We start from the raw sequence: 25,173 nt of genomic DNA, 5'->3' as shown, positions 1-25,173 counted from the left end.
CGCACGCTTTCCTCACGCACGAGTTTTCTTTAAACACGATTCTCTTTAATTCAGAACTTTCTTTGGGTATCGGCCGTGCATGACCTGGCTCGGGGCAGCTGGCCTGGGATTGAGCGCTCTGAGTCCCGGCACGTCGGGTCGGGAAATGTCACAACCTGAGCCATAAAACTTAATCCATTAGTACACCATCCTTGCCCAGGTGCGCCTTAAGGTAGTGTCTCAAAGGCGCTGGACTAAAAACGAGTGAAAAACCACTTTATTCCTGAGAGATTGTGGTCTGACGCTCGGCTTTTGCAAGCCCCGTTAATTAATTTTACAATCAATTCTAAATGCACAATACTTTTGCAGGAACGGTGTTACTGTATACCAGTTTGAGATTAATTTAAACACACATATATACAGGATCATTGTTTTCACCTCCGCTGCTTTTTACAGCATGTAACATAAGGACAAAAAACAGGGCTGTTTGAATCGCTGCCTTTATGTTGGACTAGGGCGAGCGTCTGAACGGAGAAAAAGAAAATTAAAACTTTTTGATTTGATTTAGGCAGATATCAGTCTTTTGGTAATAGTTTCTTCTTCTTCTTGCAACAGAGATAAATATGCCATACTATTATGCTGGAAGCATGGTTTGTTTATAGTCTCTAAAAAAGAGTGGGGAGCAGAAAACTAAATGTAGAAATGACTCGAAAATTGTCTTCACCGATGTTAGTCCCTGTCAGCTCCTGTCAGCTCCTGAGATCTTCTTTTTAAAATACCTGTCAAGTGTAAAGGAGCAGGCTTTACGTTGTGCGAAACAGGAAATTCAATGTTAGAATACGTTAATGGTTATTCTGGCTTCACTCATTTAATTTCAGCGAGAATTCTTACAATATTGGTTTATTTGATCAAAGTGGCAACCCAAACAAAGGTGTCCTTAACAAAATAAACCCCTTTGATCTTCAGTTTAAAGCTGAGAGGTTTCTCAAATAAGCATTGATGCATTTAATAGCACCACATAACAGTGCAAATATTAACCAAAGCTTTTGTGAAAACGCCGTATTCTACATTAGTTTGTATGCCAAAAGAGAACGTAAATGGTGCTGAGATAGAATTCTGTTTATTCTGAAGCGATGGACATTTTTCAAACATCTGTTTGTAATTACAGTTTATTTTTTTGGGCAAGTCAGAGAAATACTGATAATGTAATGACACAAGCAATACGTACTTCAAAGTTCAACTTATTAATAACAACAGCATACAAGGAATGTTCATGCTTTTGACAGATACTGAACACCTTTATTAGGAAGTATGAAAAAGTGAGATAGGATATGTAACAGAGGCTTTACTCTGGGTTCAGCATCCTACTATCCAGAGAGTTGAGCTCTTTCATGATTTTAAGAGAGGAAATACGCTCAGGTAGCAGCAGTACGTGGCCAAGTGTGAGGCACAGATGATGTCTTATTGTTCGCAAGCTACATCCCGCATCTACCTGCAGGAGAAGCCACTTGTGGCTCTCAGAGGCTATCTCGGCACAGCTCTAAATACTCTGTCCCTTTCCCGTTTCGTATCTGCTCCGCTCAAGGATGTCCAGCCGCGCACGGTCTCGGCGGGCAGGGCTGCAGCCGCTGCCGCTCACGAAGGCGCTGCCGGTGCCCCGAGCCGCAGGCGGGCGGGTCCCGCGGGGGCGGGGGCAGCGCTGCCGGCGGCGGAGCCCGCGATGCGCTCAGGTGCCGCCGGGCCGGGCCGGGCCGGGCCGGGCCGGGCCGGGAGGAGGCGCGGGGGCCGCCCCGCAGGGCAGCGCCGCGGGGGCCACGGCTCCGTCCGGCTGCGCGCCCGCCCCCGCCGCCCCATTGGCCGCGCCGCGGCTCAAATAGGGCCGGGCCGGGCGCCGGCTCCGGCAGCAGCGAGCGGGGGGGGCCCGAGTGCCGAGAGCGTCCCGTGGGCCGGCCGGAGCTGCCGGCTGTGGCCGCGGTGGGCAGCGCGTCCCTTCTCGTCCCGCCGCGAGATGAGCAGCCCCGATGCGGGCTACGCCAGCAGCGACGACCAGGTGCAGGGGCGGTGCTCGCTGCCCATCATGATGCCGGCCGTGTGCCCGTGGGCAGAGTCGCTGAGCCCGCTGGGCGAGGCGAAGGCGAAGGGCGGCTCGGCGCCGTCGGGGCCGTCGGGCGGCCGGAGCAAGGGCGAGGCGCGGATCCGGCGTCCCATGAACGCCTTCATGGTGTGGGCGAAGGACGAGCGCAAGCGGCTGGCGCAGCAGAACCCGGACCTGCACAACGCCGAGCTGAGCAAGATGCTGGGTGAGCGCGGAGTCCCGCGGGGCGGATCCGGGAAAGCGAGGAGCCCGGGGCAGCCTCAGGGGCCGGGCTGGGGCTGCGGCGAGCGGGGGCCTCCGGGGGCTGCGGGGCCGGGGTCCCGGCGTGGCGGTGGCGTCCGAGGGCGAGCGAGGGTCGCGCACTCCCGGGCGGGGCTGGGGCTGCGGGCGGTGTCGGCGCTGTCGGGGGCGGGCGCGGGTGCCGATGGCGAGCGGGCGGTCTGACGGTGTCGCTGGGCGCAGGGAAATCGTGGAAGGCGCTGTCGCTGGCGGAGAAGCGCCCGTTCGTGGAGGAGGCGGAGCGGCTGCGGGTGCAGCACATGCAGGACCACCCCAACTACAAGTACCGGCCGCGGCGGCGGAAGCAGGTGAAGCGCCTGAAGCGGGTGGAGAGCGGCTTCCTGCAGCACGGCCTGGCCGAGGCGGCGGCGGCTGCGGCGGCGGCGGGGCCCGGGCCGGGCAGCGAGGTGGCCGGCGGCGGCGGCGGCAGGATGTGCGTGGAGGGCCTGGGACTGGCGTACGGCGAGCAGGGCTACGCGGCGGGCGCGGGCCACTACCGGGACTGCCCGCCGCTGGGCGCCGCGTTCGACGGCTACAGCCTGCCGACGCCGGACCCGTCGCCGCTGGACGCCGCGGAGGGCGAGGCGCCCTTCTTCGCGGCGGGGCTGCAGGAGGAGTGCGCGCTGGTGCCCTACGGCTACGGCCCGCAGCCGGCGGCCGCCGAGTACCCGGGGGCGGCGGCGGCGGCGTCCGAGAGCCCGTCGGGCGCGGCGCTGCGGCGGCACCTGCCGCCCGGGGAGGCGCTGGGCGCGGGCGGGTCGCTGCAGGCGCTGCTGGGCTGCCCGGCACCGCTGCACGCGTACTACGGGCAGTGCCGGCCGCCGGGCCCGGGGCGCGGCCCGCCGCCGCCGCCGCTGCCGCCGCCGGGGGCCGTGGGGCAGCCGTCGCCGCCGCCCGAGACGGCGCCGTGCCGGGAGCAGCTGGAGCAGCTGCCGCCGGAGGAGCTGCTGGGCGAGGTGGACCGCACCGAGTTCGAACAGTACCTGCGCTTCGCCTGCAAGCCCGAGCTGGGGCTGGCCTTCGGCGGCCACGACGCGGCCGCGCTGTCGGCGCCCGAGGGCGCGGCTCCCGTCTCGTCGGCCGTGTCGGACGCCAGCAGCGCCGTCTACTACTGCGGCTACCCCGACTTGTGAGGGGCTCGCCGGGGCTCGGCACGGACACTGGCAGGGAGGCGCCCGGCCCCGCTCCTATTTATGTAATTTATTTGAATCTTGAGAACTGACAGGGTATCCGTGACCTGCTCGAGGTTTAAAAGGTGGTGTGCCATCTCGCTGTCCAGGTGGTGCGGGTCTTACCATCACTGTCCGACAGTGACATGTTAAACCGCTCCTGCGGTGGAATCGTGATTCTAGTGGCACACGGAGAATGAGTTCTGAGATCTTGTTAGAGATCCTTATGCTTTTGTATGTTTTACGGAGTACTGGATTTTATATGATGGATTTGTACAGATAATTTTGCACTTTTACAATAAAGGGAAAATAATAAAACTGGTTTCTTATAACTCCTCCAAGTGCTCTTACCCTCCTTTGTAATGGATTTTTGCTGCCTTTTAAGCTACTTTTTCAGGTGTCCTTTGCACTGAGCATTGGGTCCTCTCACACTTCCTGTACATGTAATCTTCTTCTGTCTCTTCTGCTCTAGTTACAGACAAAAATTTTAAGCCTTCAGTAACTGCCTACTCCAGGCTCTAGGTTTTTGGGGGTTTTTGCCGCTTTATAGGTGCCTTCTTATAGAGCTAATTAATATGACTGAATTAAAAAAAAAAAAAGAGGGGAGCGATTTTATGTTTGAAGTATAAAAAGTCTCTACGAAAGCGCCTGCTGAAGTACATCAGGCTTTGGTCCGTTTCTAATGGAAGCATAGATCCACTGATGAGACGGGTGGATAAGTGCTGGTTTAAGCACTTCTCTCCAGGGGGAGAATGGCTTTTGTGTCCCCATAGCTGCTTTGCTGCGCCGGGGGGAAGGGGGTGGTGGTGTATCAGAACTCCCCTCCGGAGAAGAAGAGCTGTAAATCAGGATTCAAAGTAGGTGAAAAATTACGACACGAGCCTCCAAAGGGGGAGTCCGGCTGGGAGCAGCCCCCTCGCACCCTGCCACAGCGTCACCTTCACCCGTGCCTCCCAGAATCTTGCCTTTTCTCTCCTAAAGAATTCCCTCGGTCGCTGTCATCACGTCTAGACAAACATCTTCGTGTTTGAGAAATGGGTACCCTGCAATTAAACTCGGAGGGGGAAAGGCCTTTTCATTTAGATGTTAGTACGGAGTCCGGCTGTGGGCTGGGTCTGATAAATTAATTATTCCTATTGCTTAAATCGGGAGGAGGAGGTAGCAGTCATCTGGGTCGTTTGCTTCCTAAGATAAAGCTGTGGAGCTGAGCACCAGGGAGGAGAGAGCAGAGGCTGAAGTGGCAGACTTGCCCACTGATTAACCTGTCTTCCACGAGAACGGGAAATTAAATTGGGTCCTTTTTCAAATAACAATTAAAGAGACTTATGTTTGTACCCATGAAAGATAAAATAGATGCAAACTGCCTCAATGAGATTTGAGAGCAGTCTCGTTGGCAAAAATCGACTTAATAATTGTGTACTATTAGTGAGTCCTGAATCAAAAGGTATTCACACCCTTAATATTTCTTAAAACAGTCTACCTTCTAGTCTCTTAATCTTCCTATTTTATATTCCAAACAGTCTTCAGTTCTAAGAAATATTCCTAAAATCTCCATCCTGTCACTCTCTTCACTCCTCTTCCAACTGTACACAAGAAAAATTATGTGATTCTGAAAAAGCTGATACTTCAGAATAATGACATAATATGTTTTCTTGATACTTTAATTAGGAAAAAGACATTACATGTTTAAAACATAGCTATGTAAACCCAGGAGACAAACGTGTAAGAGAGATAGTTTCTTGTTTGGTTGAATTTTCCTTTTACTATGATATTTAAACCTATAGGATTAAAATAATTTTGTCCTTTTTGCACATGATGGGAAAATCACTTTGGCTGGTTTGGGAAATAAGTCAGCAATAAGCTTTTCATAACATCAGTCACCATTTCATTCAGTTTTTCCTTTAGATGCAGGTTTTGCTCCCCTCTTCTATCCTTCACCCCAACTTGTCAGACAGATGGAGCCTGAAGCAGACTTGAAACAGCAAGTGGTTCATAATGAAGGGTCAAATAATTCCACTTTTTCTTCTCTTTCTTTAGTAATAATATCGTAAGGGAATTACACTAAACTGAAATAAATACACTGGTTTTGGTAAGAGTGTTGGCCAGCACACCACAAGAGCGTGCCAAACTGTGTGTGGTAAAGATGTGGCAGATCTTCCAGCAACCCTTTTGCAGACTCAGATCTAAGAAGCATTTTTTTCCTGTATGTAGCCAGATGTGTAGCTCTCTTTTTTTTCAGCCTTTCCCTATGAGAACGGTCTGAAATCTCTGAAACGGAAAGAAATGTCTGAAACGTGGCAGATTTATGCACTGCCAATATGCATGAACCAAAATATTCTGAATCTCCGCCCAAGCCCTGTTTTCCTCAAAGCATCTTGACTTTCTGATTCTAAATGACAGACACCCAAATATGTCCTGTAGCCCTTTTGAAAGCGTTAAACCTCCCTCCCGCCCCACGAGTGCCTATGACAATAAGCACATTAAAAGAAGAACCCCAAAGTGATCAATATTTTTTTGGCAAGTGCTTTCCGAGTCAAGGTTCTCGCTGTCAGGCGGTGAAAGCAGTTGCTACGTGCCCCGGGGGGCTGTGGAGAAGGCTTCAAGTGTGTGCCAGAGACCGAGGTACCTCCTGGCTCCTGGCCACACTCTTCAGGCAGAGTCGGGGTCTGCCACTGCCGCTTCGATCCCTGCACACAGGGCAATACTCTCACTGGAAAACACGGTTCTGGTTTACTCCAAAAAGTCAACCACAAAGACAGGGTGGCATCTGCTAAATTTCTCTAACCTTACCCAATCCTTCTCCAGCTAAACAACGGCATTAGCTGGGCAGCGCCTTCCAATCCCTTCCTGCGGGAATGGTGGGTGCTCTCTGAAGTTCACGGAGATCGCTTATGCCCCAAAGCCCAAAAGGTATTCAGCTCTTTGTCTTTTGCTTGGTTTGGGGGTTTTCCTGTCCCTTTCTCATTAAAAAGTAAATCCCTAGTAACGTTTCGATTTTTCTTAACACAGTCAAGTCTCTTCCGTTGGTGTCACATTGCAGCTGGAAGAGTTTGGTTTGTTGTCTTTTTTTTTCTGAGTGGATTGGTTTGTTTGTGCATTTTTTTTTTGTGTGTTTTTTGTTTTGTTTTGTTTCTTCTTTTGATGGTCTTCGTGTGTGTGTGTGTGTGTGTGTTCTCTCTGTCTTGCTGAAGTATATGGATAGAAAAGTAAGTGGGCCTAATGTGGACAAAAGAGATTTCAGGCCAAAATACTGAATTAAAGTCAGCTCAAGGTTCGTCCATACAGGGCAGGTGGCAGGAAAGCCAGGAGGTCAAAATAACAACACTTGCTAATGCAGAGGAGCTGGAAATGTCTCTGAAACCCACCCCCCCACCAAAAAAATAATAATAATAAAAAAAATCCCCAACGAAACAATCAGCCTCCACATTAACATAACAGTTCTGCCCATTTCTGTAGCTGTGTGCTTTTCCAGCTCCAAAGACGATAATCGCTAGAAGACAGCAACAATACTGCTGATGAATTTCTCCTCGTACACAAATTTAATTTGCTTGTGTTGTAGTAAATCCTGTCCCAGTCCTCCCGAGAAGGATGACAGAAACCCCTGACAAGTGTTGGCATGCCAGCACGGGATCAGGAGCCAATAGCCCGGGCACGGCCGGCTTGGGTGGCAGGGACATGCCATTGGCAGCCTTGCGACAAGGGACATTAGTGTGCTGACATGAGGTGACTGCACTTATCGCCGCACCGAGGGGCGAGCGCGACTGGCAGAACTGTGAAACCCAGTAATTACGCCCCCACATTTGCTTAATGTTAAACACTCAAGTAATGTGTTGACTAATTAAATGCCTGCGAGATCAGAGTCCAGTCGCCCTCTTCAGATTTCCGTCTAAAAAATAGGAATTTCTTTCACCTTCTCTGTGTTTGGACAGAGGCTCTTAAACACGACAGCTGTCTGTGCATCTAAGAGTGTGCTTATCATCCAAGGCTTCTCGCAGACTGCTATATTTTAGTATTTTAAGTGTATGATTTTACCCTGAATTATTTACTCAGAAGGTCTGTCACATAAACAGACCTTACCTAAGATATTAATGTTGTCCCCAGATCAAATGCTAAAGAATTCCCCTCGTTCCTGATGACATCTTAGTGACTTCTGCTTTGGATGCTTTGGATGCAGCAGCTAGGAAAAAAATCCTCGAAGTCCACACCTTCTAAAGAAAAAAAAAAAAAAAAAAAAAAAATTGCAATTTCTACACTGTAAAATGACATGTTATGAATGCATTTGCAGAGAAAGAGGTAGATAATTTGTTTCCCTTCCCTGCTCCGAGGGTTGCAAAGCCAGCCGGACGTCGTGCTGTTAACACTAACCCATGTTCTGTTCTTGTTCTGGATTACGGATTCCCGAAGGTGCTTGTGGCTTCCCAAGGCTGAAGATCGGGTGGCATTACATGCTTGTATTTATTTCTGGAACTCGTTTTAAAGCCTTTGATTTTGGTTGTGTTTTTTTTGCCTAATGTGTACTGTTGAATCTCTGTTTTTGCTGCTGGGAAGTCACTCAGGGGAGGTGCTGATGGTGATGGACAGCTAGAGATGCTTTAGGGGACAAGCCCGAAGGACTCCTGCCGGCGGGGTGTTACGTGGTACGGCTGGATGAATTACACGATGCAATCCTTGTCGCTGCGTGATTCTGCTCGCCGCCCGGTGCTTTGACCCGGTCAGCTGCGATTTGCTCCATTTCGTGTCTGCTGAAGAAAACCTCCGGCAAACTCGGGAGGTGGGGTGTCTCCTGCCCCAGTATTCCTCTCTCATGTCCCCGGCGTGCTCCGGGCACCGCCAGCGGGCACCGATTACCAGGCTAAGCGGGCTGGTACGGGAGGCCCAGCCCGTGGGTGGAGCATCCAAGCCACCGCCCTGAGCCCCCGCCCGGCAGCCTCTGGGGTGGGAAAGTCCGTGGTGACCCCTCCAAACGAGGAACACGGACAGAGCAGAGGAGCGCACGGAGGGGTGAAACAAGGGGACGGGGTCACCGTGAGGGTGGCTGGGAAGGGCAGCAGAGCATCTCCAGGCTCAAAGACAGCCTGCTAAAAGCAGTGGAGACTTGTGAGACAGGTCCAGTCGCCCCTGTCCTTGAGGATGTCAACACTTTCTCAAAAAACTCTACTCCAAGTTAACTAGATGCCTAGTTTTTATCCTAGGGGAATTTAAAGTACATGTCCAAGGAATACAAGTGATCCTCTTTCATATTATGTCTATGTGTGCATGTTAAAAAAACAGAGCAAAGAAGTTATTCTGTGTTGATAGGACACAGGAAAATAATTTTAAACTAAAAGAGGGTCCTTTTAGATCCACTAGAAAGAAGCAGGATTACAACGAGGGTGGTAAAACACTGGAACAAGCTGCCCAGAGAGGTTGTGGACACCCCGTACTTGGAAGTGTTCAAGACGAGGTTCGATGGGGCTTTGAGCAACCTGGTCTGGAGAAAAGTGTTCCTGCCCATAAGAGGGGGCTGGAATTAGATGATTCTTAAAGTTCCTTCCAACCCAAACTAGTCTGTGATTACTTCCTGCAGTTTAAAGCGTTTATATATAAATATATTCAGCTAACTTCTATCTGAAAGAAATTATTTCAAACTTGATCTGACATCATTACCATTACCAATGGGTTGCTTCCCAAGTAGGTATTCTGCCCTCCGAACCTTTCCCAGCCTGCAAGCACTTACATTCGCATTTCCAGGTTCCAGACCTATGTGGAAGACGAAGGACCCTAATTCGTGTGGGTCTTTAAAGAACTAACTCAGAATTTTATATTCGACTTTAAGCAAAACATGAACACAGAGGTACCAGGAAAGAAACTGTGCGATGATTTAAATATTTCCTGTGTCCGTCGCTGGAGAGAAGACAGGGGCTCCCCGAAAGCAGGAATCTGTCGAGGGCGCTCCTGCTCCCGCTCCCCAGCCGGGATTTACCGCAGTGCCCGGAGGGAGCCCGGCCCGGCTGCCCCATATACCCGGCGGAGATAGGATGTCATGGAAAAGCGCGGAGTGGGGAAAAAAAGGTGTTAATGACCGGTAAACTTAATTAATGAAGGCATTATGTATTGAGAGATTATTATTTATTTATCGAGGGATTTATTTAGCTTTTTTTTTTTATCGCCTTTGTCATGTTTTTTCTATTCAGATAAGATGTTATCTCATGTATCAAGGCACAGATGCGCCTTTCAGCTTGTCCAGCTATACCTGAGCACAAGAAAATGCTCCAAGAAACACATCCCAGGTCGTGCCGAGGTTTGTAAGTCACTGTTCGTTTATGGGCAAACTTTCAATGCACTCTTCCTGTATGAAATATGGCACTGATAACACATCCTTCGAGGTGCACGTTGGAAAATAGGGTTGTTGGTACTATTGAAAATACGGTGGAATATTAGAAAACCGAGATGAGAAGAATTATTACAATTTATGAGAACATCCCATTTATCAAGACCGCTCTCAATAAAACGGCAGTAGGATAGGTGTAAATGTAATTAAAACTTCCTCAAACCCATCGAACCTATAATCAGGAAAAACAAACAATATTGTCTTTACGATTGTTCCATATATTCCGATAAAATGAGGGTCGGCTTAATTTTGAATACGTCGTGATTTAATGAAACCAAGTTGCCAAGGAGGCAAAGCACAGAGACCTGATGGCAAGGGGATCCTACAAGGCAGTGATAGTGACAGCCAGAAGGGAAAAAAATCTGTCTCTGTTGGCGGAACTGTCTCGGCATAGCTGAAAGCGCGGATGCACCGAAGCATTCGGAGCACTTGGTTACAGGCGGAGGGGAGGCTCGGATCTGCACAGGTAGCAGCACGACAGGGAAAGAATGTGAAATGTGAGGCACAGATGATGACTTGTCTTATTGTCCGCAAGCTACATCCCGCATCTACCTGCAGGAGAAGCCACTTGTGGCTCTCAGAGGCTATCTCGGCACAGCTCTAAATACTCTGTCCCTTTCCCGTTTCGTATCTGCTCCGCTCAAGGATGTCCAGCCGCGCACGGTCTCGGCGGGCAGGGCTGCAGCCGCTGCCGCTCACGAAGGCGCTGCCGGTGCCCCGAGCCGCAGGCGGGCGGGTCCCGCGGGGGCGGGGGCAGCGCTGCCGGCGGCGGAGCCCGCGATGCGCTCAGGTGCCGCCGGGCCGGGCCGGGCCGGGCCGGGCCGGGCCGGGCCGGGAGGAGGCGCGGGGGCCGCCCCGCAGGGCAGCGCCGCGGGGGCCACGGCTCCGTCCGGCTGCGCGCCCGCCCCCGCCGCCCCATTGGCCGCGCCGCGGCTCAAATAGGGCCGGGCCGGGCGCCGGCTCCGGCAGCAGCGAGCGGGGCCCGAGTGCCGAGAGCGTCCCGTGGGCCGGCCGGAGCTGCCGGCTGTGGCCGCGGTGGGCAGCGCGTCCCTTCTCGTCCCGCCGCGAGATGAGCAGCCCCGATGCGGGCTACGCCAGCAGCGACGACCAGGTGCAGGGGCGGTGCTCGCTGCCCATCATGATGCCGGCCGTGTGCCCGTGGGCAGAGTCGCTGAGCCCGCTGGGCGAGGCGAAGGCGAAGGGCGGCTCGGCGCCGTCGGGGCCGTCGGGCGGCCGGAGCAAGGGCGAGGCGCGGATCCGGCGTCCCATGAACGCCTTCATGGTGTGGGCGAAGGACGAGCGCAAGCGGCTGGCGCAGCAGAACCCGGACCTGCACAACGCCGAGCTGAGCAAGATGCTGGGTGAGCGCGGAGTCCCGCGGGGCGGATCCGGGAAAGCGAGGAGCCCGGGGCAGCCTCAGGGTCCGGGCTGGGGCTGCGGCGAGCGGGGTCCTCCGGGGGCTGCGGGGCCGGGGTCCCGGCGTGGCGGTGGCGTCCGAGGGCGAGCGAGGGTCGCGCACTCCCGGGCGGGGCTGGGGCTGCGGGCGGTGTCGGGGGCGGGCGCGGGTGCCGATGGCGAGCGGGCGGTCTGACGGTGTCGCTGGGCGCAGGGAAATCGTGGAAGGCGCTGTCGCTGGCGGAGAAGCGCCCGTTCGTGGAGGAGGCGGAGCGGCTGCGGGTGCAGCACATGCAGGACCACCCCAACTACAAGTACCGGCCGCGGCGGCGGAAGCAGGTGAAGCGCCTGAAGCGGGTGGAGAGCGGCTTCCTGCAGCACGGCCTGGCCGAGGCGGCGGCGGGGCCCGGGCCGGGCAGCGAGGTGGCCGGCGGCGGCGGCGGCAGGATGTGCGTGGAGGGCCTGGGACTGGCGTACGGCGAGCAGGGCTACGCGGCGGGCGCGGGCCACTACCGGGACTGCCCGCCGCTGGGCGCCGCGTTCGACGGCTACAGCCTGCCGACGCCGGACCCGTCGCCGCTGGACGCCGCGGAGGGCGAGGCGCCCTTCTTCGCGGCGGGGCTGCAGGAGGAGTGCGCGCTGGTGCCCTACGGCTACGGCCCGCAGCCGGCGGCCGCCGAGTACCCGGGGGCGGCGGCGGCGGCGTCCGAGAGCCCGTCGGGCGCGGCGCTGCGGCGGCACCTGCCGCCCGGGGAGGCGCTGGGCGCGGGCGGGTCGCTGCAGGCGCTGCTGGGCTGCCCGGCACCGCTGCACGCGTACTACGGGCAGTGCCGGCCGCCGGGCCCGGGGCGCGGCCCGCCGCCGCCGCTGCCGCCGCCGGGGGCCGTGGGGCAGCCGTCGCCGCCGCCCGAGACGGCGCCGTGCCGGGAGCAGCTGGAGCAGCTGCCGCCGGAGGAGCTGCTGGGCGAGGTGGACCGCACCGAGTTCGAACAGTACCTGCGCTTCGCCTGCAAGCCCGAGCTGGGGCTGGCCTTCGGCGGCCACGACGCGGCCGCGCTGTCGGCGCCCGAGGGCGCGGCTCCCGTCTCGTCGGCCGTGTCGGACGCCAGCAGCGCCGTCTACTACTGCGGCTACCCCGACTTGTGAGGGGCTCGCCGGGGCTCGGCACGGACACTGGCAGGGAGGCGCCCGGCCCCGCTCCTATTTATGTAATTTATTTGGATCTCCTTGGGACAGTTCCACAAAGTTTGTCTGGGCGGACATAAATTACTATCCTGATTGTCCTAAAGGCTGCAAGCCTCACTCGAACTGTTTCTCGGCTAGCTAATGGAATGTTTACATCTTTTTTTTTCTTTTCGTTCATGCGCGCAATTATTGATATTTTTTCAACATGAGCCGTCTTACTTGTTTGCCCAGAACGTGTTTCTAGTTGTGTTTTTACCTATTTTTTTGTATTTCCGGGAAATAAATGAATCTACTGCTTTTTCTGTCATTCTTCTTGGCCAGGTAGCCCTCGAGTGAGACTAATCCAAAGTTAAATCCGTCGTGCCCTCAGGCGATGCTTTCTGAAGGCAGATACGGTGTGTTTCTTTCACCATGACAGTAGCTTTAAAACATCCTCCAAAAATAACATGCAAAGATATTTTTTTTCTCAGATGTTGCTGTGTTCTTACCACATAGCTTAATGGTCATATCTCTGCTGCGGGTCTGTCTATTTGAGTACACAACTTGTGATTGTACTTGTGTGCGTTTTGTAGGTTTTTTCGTTCTGATTTCAGTGCCGACTGAATTTGCATTAATGCACTGGGAAAAAAAAACCTCCCGTGTGCAGCAAAGGAAGCTAGGTGAGTTTCAGATACTAATATTAAAGTCTGCCTGGAAATACACTGGTTTTGGGAAGTTGTCAATGAAAAGGTGACTCTGCTGTACATAGTGATTTTTTGTTTGAACCAAAGGATTCACAGATAGAAGCTGTATATAGAAATTATATTACTTTCTGCCAGCTACCTTCAAGTCTGTTCATGCCATTTAGTGCCATGGGGTTCATGTTCAATTTATACCAGTGAGGAGAAAAAAATAAAATCAGTGTAGCCCAAGTGCTCTTATCAGCTTCTGCTGAGTATCAATTGACTTCAAGGGTACAACTACATCATCCAGTCTTCTGATGTCTGGAAGATGCTGGCTGGAGTCAACTTACAATAATTGTAGTGGAGATTTTCAGATAATTTTAAATTGTAAATGACAGATCAAAAGTGATAGGCAATAACAAATATTTATGGGTAAGTGTACTTTATCTTATTTAGTTTACTATCCTACACTGTGTATTAGACTACCAAACTGTGGGTGGAGAAATCCTGCAAAAATATTCCATTTGTGCAATTTAAGCTTATAAATTGCACAAATTTTAATAAAAATTGTATGTCAGTGACCATTTTTTAACCCATGATGAACATAGCGCTAGCTGTATTTTCAAACAAATCTAGTCAAAACATGGGATCAGATAATGTTTTATTTATTAATTCAGAAAATGTAGTTTTATTTAGGTCTCAAGAAACCCTGATTGTCCACTGCCTTCAGTGATGGTTTTTAAACATAATTTCAATGAAATACTGAAAAAAATCACTTGAAATCTCACTGTCTTCAGTGTCATAATGTCTTTTTTTCCTCCTTCAACTTGACAGTGAAAGAAGTGTGAAAGCCAGTGCCTGATATTAAGGAGGTTTGGTACAGGGTGGGAAATAAGACTGCATATATGTCTGTTTTAAAAGCATGGTTACTTCAATATAACATTTTTATCCAGATAGAAATATATGACATGTTATAATTATAGGCTAGGAGAGGTCTAAGAACAGTGGAAACTCTAGCTGAACAATTGGATTGTTCCAGCTGTCTCCATGATAATCTCTCCTACAGTTATGGGCTGCTCAAACTGTAGCAGAAACTCTTTCTCATATTGTTACAGAAATTTTCTAAAAAAATCCCCTCAGAATAATAGCAAAGACAAATTATGTACTTTGAATATATGTTTAAATTTATTGAAATAATATTAATTTTGTTTTATTGCCTTTTTGTATATTGATTCACTACATGCATCATAAGACACTTTTTAAAATACAGTAGTATAGCCTCAGTACCTAGCTGAATTCTGTTATAAAATAAAAAATCCTCCAGTAAAAGAAAGTGAAGAAAGGCAAGTAAGTTTAATTTAAGAAGTTCCCAAATAAGGTTAAACAAATTCCAGGATTAAGCTTACCAGTGCAGCTCTAATTAACTTCTAATGAGTACCATTATAATCATTATTAATTGTAAATGACACACACATTTTCAATGTAACTCCAGTGCAGTTAATCCCTATCTTAAACAGAAGTCATACATGAGGTTTGAAACTAAAATGCTCCCTAATTATAGCACTTGGAGCACTTTTTCTTTTCCAAAGTCTAATTCCCAAGTTAAATTCCCTTTGCCTTGCAGTTGACCATCTAATACTGATTTCTACCTAGAACTTTGTCTGTTATCTGCATGAAATGAACCAGCAAATGAGGAATCCCTCACCAAGTAATTCTCTTCCACTATGTGAGCCTGTATTTTAATCTGCTGCAAGGTGAAGGAACAAATACTGTCAGTGTGGTTTTGAGATAATACCATTGGATGACAAAATGGTGCTGAGGCTGAGGAATAATTGGTTTGATTCTCATTCTGGGAATGGCATCTGTTACTTTGCCTCTGTATTTACTGTACCTTCCCTTTTGCTGTAGTCTCCTCTTGCACTCTTTTGCTCCTTTTATTACTCACACAAGCTTTTTTTCCTTTTCTGTAACAGGCTAACCCCATTCCCACCTGTTCTCAAAATTCTTTCTGTTCTCAAAATACCAAGCTTTTCCCCTTTGTCAGAAATCTACCTGTATCCTCTCCCTTTCCTTCATGGCTTGTCTTTTTTTTGACCCCTATTTTTTTTCATGTTCTTAGTTGCCCACTCTCTTTATTCTTACCTCTCTTCCTCAGTGTCTCCCGATTGTTTCAGTCCCAACTGCGCCCTCTTTTCTATTTCCTTGTAACCTCCTATGAGGTAGCTTCATTTCTATAAGCTGTTTCTCCTGCCTTCCTGCTTCACATTTCATGATTTAGTTCTTCTCTCCTCATGACTTTTAGAGTTTCTAGTTTCTTAAAAACCTTGAGCAGCTTTCCATGGGGGACAATGATAATCACACCTCTGCTACTGAGGGAATGCTAAATATTGAAATTACTTCAATAGAGTCACAAATCTGAGATTACTTTAGTTGAAGGCACCTGCATCACTTCTAAAATCATCTGAGTATAGTTCTCAAATGCATTTAAGCACTAATATAAGGATGGGAAAATAATTTTTCTGATGTATTGGTTCAAGCAAAAAGCAAGCTTTTTCCAATTCAAATGTAAAAAAACTATTTTTCAGAAAATCCTACACAGGAATGTTCAAACTTGTCCTGTATTCTAGGGCCACACTGAGCACTTTCTCAGTTGTGTGCAAGGTGTTTGGCAGCTTCCCTTGTGTGCAGTGGGTACCAGGCTGGTTTGTGTGGCTGCCTGGCTCCCTGGAGCAGCTGGGGTTTGTCTGTGCAGTGCCCGCTTTGGCCTGGCTGATGTGCAAGTGTGGGTGCTGCAGGCTGAAGTGTTCCTTGCTCTGAGTCACTCTTGCTCTCCTGCAGCTGCTGCATGAGGAGTTTATGGGCTGGTAAATGGTGTACATGTTATCTCTTGGCTACCCCAATCCACTCAGGTTATCAGAGCAGTTTCTGGAACTCCTAAAGGGACTGATTTCTTCTCTCATGGTAAATCAAGGGTCATCATGTATCCAAGGCCACCAGTCTAGGAAGCTGGAAATCATGGTGTAGAGGCTTTTAGCTATTTTAAACACATGTAAAAGCAGTTTTATTCAGTTCCTTAGAGTTCTGCAGACAACACATTGCTTTGATTAGTTTTCAAAATTAATGTGGTAGAAGCAATAATGTTCCCTTTGTAGATATTATTAAAACTATTGATTGGTTCATTAAAATTCTTAGTTTTTCTTAATATATTCCTCTTCCAAGTCCATATTCATTTAAGTATTTTACCAATCACTACAATCATGGCTGCATAGGCAATGATTACTACATTTACACTAATTGATACATAAATTTTGTTATAGATTGCAGTATAAAATGAAGAAGACTAGGATAGTCAGTGCAGCATAAAAAATGTAACCATGGCAGCATAGTCTTAATGTCTAATTTACACTTCTTGTTAGGTAAATCACAAATGAGCACTTATGATATAAAATGTATTTAATTAAATGGGCTCATAGTCATGTGGAGAAAAGGGATTTCTCATGAGGTGTCTTTATGTCCACATCATATGTTGAATTTTGTATAGTTTGAGATTTATTGTAGTTCTAAGGTATCTCTCTTAGATTTAGTTCAAGCATTAATACAGCCTGTGTATCACTATGAATTGAAAATGCCATGGCTCTTAAAATGTGTTAATAAGTTTGGAATTTTCAGGTAAAGAAACTGAAATACCCAAATGTCATGGTATATGTCACCTGACTCAGATAAAAGTGAAACACTACTCATGATGTCATGAGTCCTTCAGTAAAAAGAATCTCAAAATCTCAATGTAACAAAAACATTTCAAAGCAAATCTAGAAATGCCCTTTGATATATCAGTAAATATCTGAGACTTGATGCTGTCTCCAGAAATTTCATAATTAAATAAATTGCAATTTTGTTTCCAGCTGTTTTCAGACTCTTTCAGAGCAATTCTTTTAGGAATGTTTTTCACTTACAGCAGAGCAGTAGCAAGCAAAGTAAAAATATTTGAGCTACTGAGGCTTTTATTATGGCTCTTACCTCTCCTTTTTTAAAGAATTCATTTTTATATCATAGCTGTATTGTGATACAAATTAATTTTTAATGCCAGGTACCTGACATTGAAAAATGCTGTAGTAATATTTTAGAAACAAAGATCTTCATCAAGATAAGTTTTTACCTTGTTTAAGGAAGGATACCAGCATCTTCTGCATTTTAATAAGCAATAGTTCAGAGAAAATAGATTTCCATCCTTATCCTTATCAGAGATAGCTCATTTCATGGAGTACTCCACAGAGTTATCAGGGGAATATAGTTATTGTTCACTTTGAGGGTGGCCTCTACATTTACCCACAAAGAATATATTTAGGTACCAGCAAGTCTTGGGTTCTTTCCAAGGCATTGTGGAATTACTTTATGGTGTCTGATTTACTTTAAAGCTTCTTGTTATTGCCATGTAGAAACAAAATTTATCCTGCACACATCCTGTTTAAAACAAAAATTTGTCCCCTGTTGAACAAAGATAAAGAATATTAGAATGTTTTTCTGGGTAAAGGTTGTGTTCAAATTAACTGGAAAGGTGAACCAATATTTGTGAGCTCATGGAGCTGAATGGTTTGATACCATACTAATTCTGGTTTCAAATGCAGAGATTAGTACTACTGGGGAATAGTTAAGGTAGAATCAGGTTATGTACTCTTGATTTTTTTTGTTTTATGCTTTCATTATATTAATGAAAGGTATCACTCCTACAATACATGTGTTTCCTTAATTTACATGCACAGCCTTTCTGTATGTCAACCTATTTTGCCTGTGCAAAATCAACAGTGAAAACTGGTTTCCCTGAGCAAGGTGAAGCAGATTTACCCTCAGAAAAGTGCAATTTATACAAATTTCTCATACCTTTGAATTGGGTATGGTGAATGAAAGTGTAATACTGCAAGAACTCTCACTAGTACCGATACAAGAACCTTGAATCACAATGTCCTGGGTTTGCTTTAAAAATAATGGGCTCGATTCACCACTGATTTGGAGTTAGAGGTTAAACCTGTAGAGAGCTATTTAATGCATGGAAAGCTTGATAGAATTTATCAAGATACAAATGCTGTTTCTTCTGTTCTCAGACAGAAGTTATTTCTCCACAAATATTATTGCAGAGTAGAATATTAGCGAAGGCCAAACCTGAGGCAACCATCCCTCCATCAAAAGAAACAAAAGAGAAGATCTGTTTTGCTATTCCTGAATAGGTCAGAGTACTGCCTCAGGGAATTACCCACTGGTTTGTACCTACCCCACCTATAGTCTCAATATCCCCAGCAAGAGATGCAAAAAGTAACAAGGCTGTTATTTTGTTGCTGCATATTGAAATGACTGCAAGAGATCATCTTCTCCTTCAACCAGTTCTTAGCATCCTGCAAGGAATCTTAGAGAGGTGTGTTTCATTCATGAGTCTGATTTCCAGTTACAGCCCTTCTAGCCTGCTTTACTAACTTCCCAGCAAGGGTAACATCACTTATACTCTGTATTATTAGTGTGGGGAATAGCTACCTTGATCCAGATGGGTTTATTGTACGCAGGGATGGGTCTATTTATGTAAGTAAGCTTAGGTAATCACTTGTCTTTTCAGTATAGTCTGTTCTGTAGTCATTTACAGGCTGTCCTAGTTGGGAGGGGCAGAAAGCTAGCCTTTGTCTTTCCAAATCTGCAAAAAACCTAATCCAGATGAATTTAGTCTCAGGACATACAATTTACCAAAACAGTCTGTCACTCAGTGAAACACTTCCTTTAAAATTTGACAACCTTGACAAGATGTCAAGTAAAAGATGTAAATAAATTTTTTCTTCAATGAATTCAAACTCAGCACTACTAAAAGAAGAAAACAGTTGATTTGAAAACCTTGTGTGAGGGCTTTACCCTGACTGACAAATCTGAGGTTTTTATTCCACCGTGTTCCAAGGTGATGAAAGAAGAAACACTGATCCATATTAAGTGAGTGTTTTTTTGCTTTAGTCCAGTTTTGCTCTGACAGTAGTGATCATGGAACCCTCTGGTTAAAGTACCAGAACAACAATAGGGCAGCACCTTACAACTTTGCTAGAGTGCATGTTATTATTACTAATTTGGCTTCATACTTTGCACATTTTAAATATGTGGAGTAGAATTCACAATTATCTATTCCATTTCTTCACAAAAAGAAAAAAAATGTCAAAGATGCACAATGAAGCCTGAATAGCTGCTTTCCCTCAGGAAGCTTTGTGCTGAGAATGTACTTAGGTTGATGCAAAGATCCAGCCATGCTGCCTCCCTTCAGGGGAAATTTCACAGGGGAACATGACCACTAGATGGCTGAGAAAATATTAAAACCACTTAACAACAACTTGTAATAACACAGTCTTAATTTTTGTAAAAGAAGGTTATGATTTAGATTAGATTTTATTATTAAGATTATGATTTATGATTAGATTTCCTTATGAAAAAGTTGCAATGTCTTGTATGTAGTCTATGTTTAGAAGCAGAGAGGCAATTTCTGGCTTGTATTTATAGATAATTATTGAGTTTTAGGAGAATTAAAAAATATTGATGTGATGGATAAATGAAACCTTTTAGAGGTAGGTTGGACGTGAATACTCTTGCATTCCTAGCAAACTTAATACTTCTGCCAGTCAGGATGAGGTATCTAGACTGACCTGGAATGCATGAAGTACTTAAGAGTAACTACTTACTGCTATCAAAATATATGATCTGTGAATAATTCAGTCAATAAGAGCTTACTGCTGTGGAGAATCCACCTACAGCAGTAACACAACAAAACTTGTTCAGACTTGTTCTACTGCCTGACAACCTCGACACAATTGTGCTATTTCCTCTATTTGTCTAACAGTCCCTGGCTACAACACACATCCTTGGGCAAGATTTTTCATTTCACTGTTCCCAAATGGCCTTCATGTAATTTGCTGTGCACACATGACTGCAGTATTGCAGAAACAGCTACACAAATCCCCAGCTTCAGCAGCATAGTTAGCTGCCCTTCGTCATCCACAGTCCATTTGTTTGTTGCATTTTTGTTTGTATCTGTGCAATACCATAGCTTTTCACTTTACACTGCTAAGAATTTATTTTACGTAGGAGAAACGTTGGCTGCTGGTATTCTTCTTTAGTTATGATCTGCTAATGGCTAGTGTGACTGAAAGTACACACAGGATTAGAATTTTCCTTGAAGTGAAATACTAGGAATTCATGTGATTCCTTCTGCTATGCTGTTCCCCACCTGGAAACTAAGCAGTCCCCTCTTCTTTAGGGAAACATTGGTTTTCTCTGCTGCTGTGTTTCCTGTATTAGTCACTTTTCCACTCAAAACCTCCAGAACACCTTGCCAGTTGCACTTGGTAGTGACAAGTAACTCCCCTTTCATTTTGGTTTGCAGCTGTGACAACAGGGTTACCGCTCATGTCTGTAGCAGTGGTGCTGTCATTAGTGACACTCCTTTGTGGGTTAGAGTCTGAAACGCTCTGTGGATGACCTGTAACCAAAATACAGACATTTCACAAGGTTCTCAGGGAACCTTTTTAATATTCTGGGTCTTCCTCTCTCAATATGAATGTTTTTGTATTCTGTTGAGGTTAGAGAGCTGAAAGAAAACCCAATAGACTTTTCCTATGATCTCCTGTCTCAGGTAAAATTGTATTCCTATAGAGAAAACCTTATCAGATGATCTTCATTGGCAAATACGTCTTGTGGTATGTACTAATCTTTTCAGATACTTTTTCAGACTTTCTATTAATTTTTTATTCATGGTTTAGAGAATCCTTACCTCTGAGAGGGATAAAATAACTGTCAATCTCAAAATAAGGAGTGGAATTTTTAAACATTTTATAGCTGGGTGCCTGTAAGTTTAACTTCATTGTTGAATTTACATCAGCAATAAGGCCACAGCATATTCCTGAGTTTTGGAAAAGTTTGTAATAATTCTGGTGTTCTATGTTCTCATCTTCATCCTGAGAAATACTCTTTCAGTGTTTGCATTATATTTTTAATCAGTGGCTTTTGCGACTCTGATTCCTTCCAGATAATGCTATACCTGACACAATCTGAGATGACCTAGGGGTATACAAGACAGTAACACAAAGCTGGCCAACATCACATAGGACATGTGAAGATCTGCATCCTTGTGGTGGAGCATCCTGACTGGAGTTTGCAATTGCTCCCATAGCAGAAGTAGCTCCTTTTGGAGCTAAGTTTATCACAGATCTGATGCCTCCCTAAGTTAAAATCTGAGAGTGATTCCTGGTGTCTGAGCTAGCTGAAACTCCATTTCTGATGTTCCCTCTTCAGCTGTCTCTGTTTTGTGAAATTACTCCAGTTTGTAGATTGCCTGGAAATGCTCCAAGTTCCCCTTTGTGCCAAGTGATGAATAACAATAACAGTGTTGTGACGCCCCATATAAACAAACCACATTAACTAGACTCTTCATACTTCCTAAATTGGAACTACAGTAATATCCAGGAATTACAGAAACTTTCCAGTATCTGTAACCTCCATGAGTTCTCATGACTTACTTTAAAGCAAGAGAAACTAACTGATTTACAGAGTTTATCTCTGTTATCCTTGATGACAGGAAGGCAAACAGTGTCAGTTTAAACTAGGAGTGTCTCAGCTTGGAAGGCTCATTTGTCAAACAAGTTTTTATTCCTCCTCCTACAGCAGGAGCAAGGAGATCATCCTCTGAAGCATTGCACTGTATTTATAGCATCTTAAATGCAAAGCACTGAGGAAAGAAAACTAATGGAAAATATATCAGTAGTCAAGAAAGGAGGAGAAAAATGTTCCAGCTGCAAAAGTAACTAAGCAATTAGATTTGTCTGTATTAGGCCTTTAAATCTGTAGCTCTATACTTCTAGCTGTTAAAATTTTCAGAAATGATAGTTTTGCAATCTCCAATTTTCTGAAAATAATGATGTTGACACTGATGGAAACTGATGGTGGAAAATCTAAAAATGAGGTAACTTAGTGAGAAATAGCCGTGACATTCTGTTTCATAACCCTAAAGAAGATTCCCTGAAAAAAGAAAAGGAACTTAATATTTTTCTTAAGGAAAGCCTGGCATTTACAAATCCTTTGGTCTAATGCTGATAATCAGAAAGGTATTAAGCCAAATAATTAACATTACAAGTAGTGAGAAGGTAAAGAAACAAAATAAAAATAAACAGATTTTTCAAGATTGTATTAATTCAGCATGAATTCCTGTGTTAGCAAAGTGGTTGAGTGTTTAAGGGAAAAGCAATATGTAGCTTAATCATAGTAGAAGTTTTAATGTTGTTATATGTTACTTCCCCTAAACTGGGGAGACACGGACCAGATTAAATCACAGATAATCACAGTTATCAGTGCCTTTACCTATAAAAGTTCCTTCAGATGGGATCATTTTACAGGTCCATTTCTTTATTTTTTGCATTTAATAATGAGTCAGAGCATAGACTATACTTAACAAAATTTCTGGGTTTTGACAGCTTGGGTAGGGCTGAAAACATTAAAATTTTAAAATTAGATGCTAAAATTATCCTGGTAATTTTGAGAAATAGCCTGATATCAGCAAGAAGAACTTCAATTAAGGAAAGCACAAACAATAAATGCGCAAGTATAAATGAAAAAATAACTGAATTGGTGAATGCTGTTACAAAAGAGAAGGCAGTTAAATCTTAAGGCAACAGCTGAATGTGAATCAAGCCATTTATTCAGCAGAATACTGTGAGTTATGAATATTTCAATTAGAACAGTTTGACTGGTTGCTGTTTCTTGGTGGGAAATTACTGCACCTCATCTGAGACATAACTGACTGCAGTTACATTCCCAGTCCCCTGCAGTGTAAAATAAAATACATTATCTTAATCTCTTTCTTTTTTCATCACATTCCTAATGATCTGAGTCATCAGAGCTGCTGTGGAAAAAAAAAAGGAAAAAAAAAGCAGAGGTCATCTTGGCAAGTATGAAGAAGAACATGTGTGACACCCAGGAGTTAATTATTTCACTATAAGAGACCTCAGGTGAGCACTGCATCTATGTTTGCACACCACACTTGAAGAAAGAGATAACCTAAGGGTGGGGGCAGAGCTTTGAAAACAGTATTTGTGAGTAGAGACTGAAGGTTCAATTTCTTACAATCTCCTTACAAATGATGGTGACCATTTGTTCTCTTTGGTCACAAGGAAAAATTATTTGTCTAAACTGATTTCCCCCCCCAACATAAATAAAATGCCATTAGTGCTTTCAATGCAAATGGAATTGTTTTAGATTTAAGAAATAGCTTTCACAATGTAAAAATAGGGTGTGATCAATTAGTTTTTCAGAGATTGTCATGACATGCATTTTGATGCTTCGCTTTTTTAAAAAAACTGCAGGAAGTTCTTCAAATGTGTTAACAGGGTACAACAGTAGGGCTGCTCTCTTGTTTCCTGAATTGGATCTCAGCAGTGAGGGAATGGTGTGCCGTAGGCAAAATAACTCAACTAGGTATAACTAAATACCACAGGGAATTCCTATCTGGTGGCTCCTCAGAGCATCCCCCTCATCCAGCTGTACAGGAAAGGACTCCACCACCTCCCTTTTCACTTGCTCTTCTAAATTCTAGATAATAAACCCTCTAAATCCAGGTACTCAGCTCCCTCAGACTCTTCCCCATTTCATCATCAGTAACCTCACACACTCTTCTCCATCTTGAGGGCTCCTGTATATGAGCAGGCACCTCCTCTTGGCAGTGGTAGGTAATATACTGTGTTGTTCATGAGATATATAATTTTACAGAAATTAGTTTATTAAATACCTTACATAGTATCTCACAGGGAGCACCACATGCTACTGAGTATCTATAATCAGTTCCTGCAATATATGCTCTGTATGACTCCATTTTATAATTTGCATGAATATTTTTATATTAATATTTTCATTAACATGAGGAGTCATGCATGCAGGGGCACATCTTATTTCCAGAGTGTACCTGACCTCACTAATCTCCGTAATGTGTGGTTGGAAAGTTAAAGTCATCTACTGCATGGCTGTTTCTGCAAGTTTAAAGTGAAAATTTTTCTAAAGTAAAGATCAGACACTGAATTTATATATGATCTCAAAGAGCAAGGGGGGAAATTGTCAGTAAAAAATTGGTTTGAATCTTATATTTTTAATCATATAACATGACATTGTTTTAAGATTATCATCTATGTCATGGAAGAGGATGACCAGAAAAGAGACCCAAGCTTGATATTGTATAAATAAGTAAAGTATAAAATCCCCCTAATGCAGAAAGAGATTACAATGAAGAGACCAGCCATAATGAAAGTCAGAGATTTGAGTAAAGGAAGAATAATACCCAGTTTATTCCTATTTAAGAGAAGTTATGATTTTTGGAAGCACATAGTGAGCAAAACTAAGTATCACAGGACTATATTTTTCTGCAGACATTATAGTGGAAAGAAATGTGTATATATGTAAATAGAAATATTAAAAAAATATCACCTTTCATTTTTTTTTCTCACTGCACCTTACCTGGAAAAATGAATGGATAAGTATTTTTCACATTATAGTGCCTATTAAATAAAGTACTTAATACCTCTGTTTGCTGACAGTCTCCTGTAGAGAGCTCCTTATTAGCAAAGTTCTATCTGTTGAACAGAGAAGGGTATGGCCTTAGAATTGTAGAAACATTTAGGTTGGAAAGACTTTATTGATTGAGTCCAGCTGCTAACCTGGCACTGCCAAGCCTACCACTAAACCATGTCCCTGAGTGCCACATCTGCACATCCTTTAAATGCCCCCAGGGGTAGTGAACCCCTGGAGAGCCTGTTCCAAGGCTTGGCAATGCCTTCTGTGAAGAGATTTTTCTTAATATCCAATCTAGACTTCCCCTGTCATAACTTGAGGCCATCTCCTCTCATTCTATCACTTGTTACCTGGGAGAGGAGATTGAACCCCATGTCTCTACAATCTCTTTTCAGGTAGTTGTAGAGTGACAAGGACCCAGCTGAGCCTCCTTTTCTCCAGATGAAACAACCCCAGCTCCCTCAGCTGATCCTC

General features: G+C 45.7%; 2 protein-coding genes across 3 annotated transcripts; both read left to right on the top strand.

Annotated features, from left to right (window-relative positions):
* Positions 1 to 1,883: 1,883 nt before the first annotated feature.
* On the top strand, positions 1,884 to 3,858 carry LOC147655448 (transcription factor SOX-17-like). 2 transcript variants are annotated; one of them, XM_086888071.1, is made up of 3 exons: positions 1,884 to 2,279; positions 2,537 to 3,009; positions 3,235 to 3,858. In XM_086888071.1, exons 1-3 carry the CDS (start codon positions 1,988 to 1,990, stop codon positions 3,484 to 3,486), a joined length of 1,017 nt encoding a protein of 338 aa, XP_086744197.1. In that variant the 5' UTR covers positions 1,884 to 1,987; the 3' UTR covers positions 3,487 to 3,858. The 2 variants fall into 2 exon arrangements, with proteins under 2 accessions (XP_086744197.1, XP_086744188.1); XM_086888062.1 differs by having other exon boundaries at positions 2,537 to 3,637.
* Positions 3,859 to 10,861: 7,003 nt separating this feature from the next.
* On the top strand, positions 10,862 to 17,035 carry LOC147655447 (transcription factor Sox-17-alpha-A-like). Its single transcript, XM_086888048.1, has 2 exons — positions 10,862 to 11,253; positions 11,502 to 17,035. Exons 1-2 carry the CDS (start codon positions 10,962 to 10,964, stop codon positions 12,431 to 12,433), a joined length of 1,224 nt encoding a protein of 407 aa, XP_086744174.1. The 5' UTR covers positions 10,862 to 10,961; the 3' UTR covers positions 12,434 to 17,035.
* The last annotated feature ends 8,138 nt before the right edge of the window (positions 17,036 to 25,173 follow it).

The sequence above is a fragment of the Cyanistes caeruleus genome, chromosome 1 (genome assembly GCF_971803275.1).
Source record: "Cyanistes caeruleus chromosome 1, bCyaCae1.hap1.1, whole genome shotgun sequence".
Taxonomy (NCBI): Eukaryota; Metazoa; Chordata; class Aves; order Passeriformes; family Paridae; genus Cyanistes; species Cyanistes caeruleus.
This window is presented reverse-complemented; position numbering and strand designations above follow the sequence as displayed.

Coding starts and splice junctions, on each gene's coding strand:
- LOC147655447 (XM_086888048.1), top strand. CDS start 10,962: ATGAGCAGCCCCGATGCGGGCTACGCCAGCAGCGACGACCAGGTGCAG. Junction 11,254..11,501: donor CGAGCTGAGCAAGATGCTGG/GTGAGCGCGGAG, acceptor CGCTGGGCGCAG/GGAAATCGTGGAAGGCGCTG.
- LOC147655448 (XM_086888062.1), top strand. CDS start 1,988: ATGAGCAGCCCCGATGCGGGCTACGCCAGCAGCGACGACCAGGTGCAG. Junction 2,280..2,536: donor CGAGCTGAGCAAGATGCTGG/GTGAGCGCGGAG, acceptor CGCTGGGCGCAG/GGAAATCGTGGAAGGCGCTG.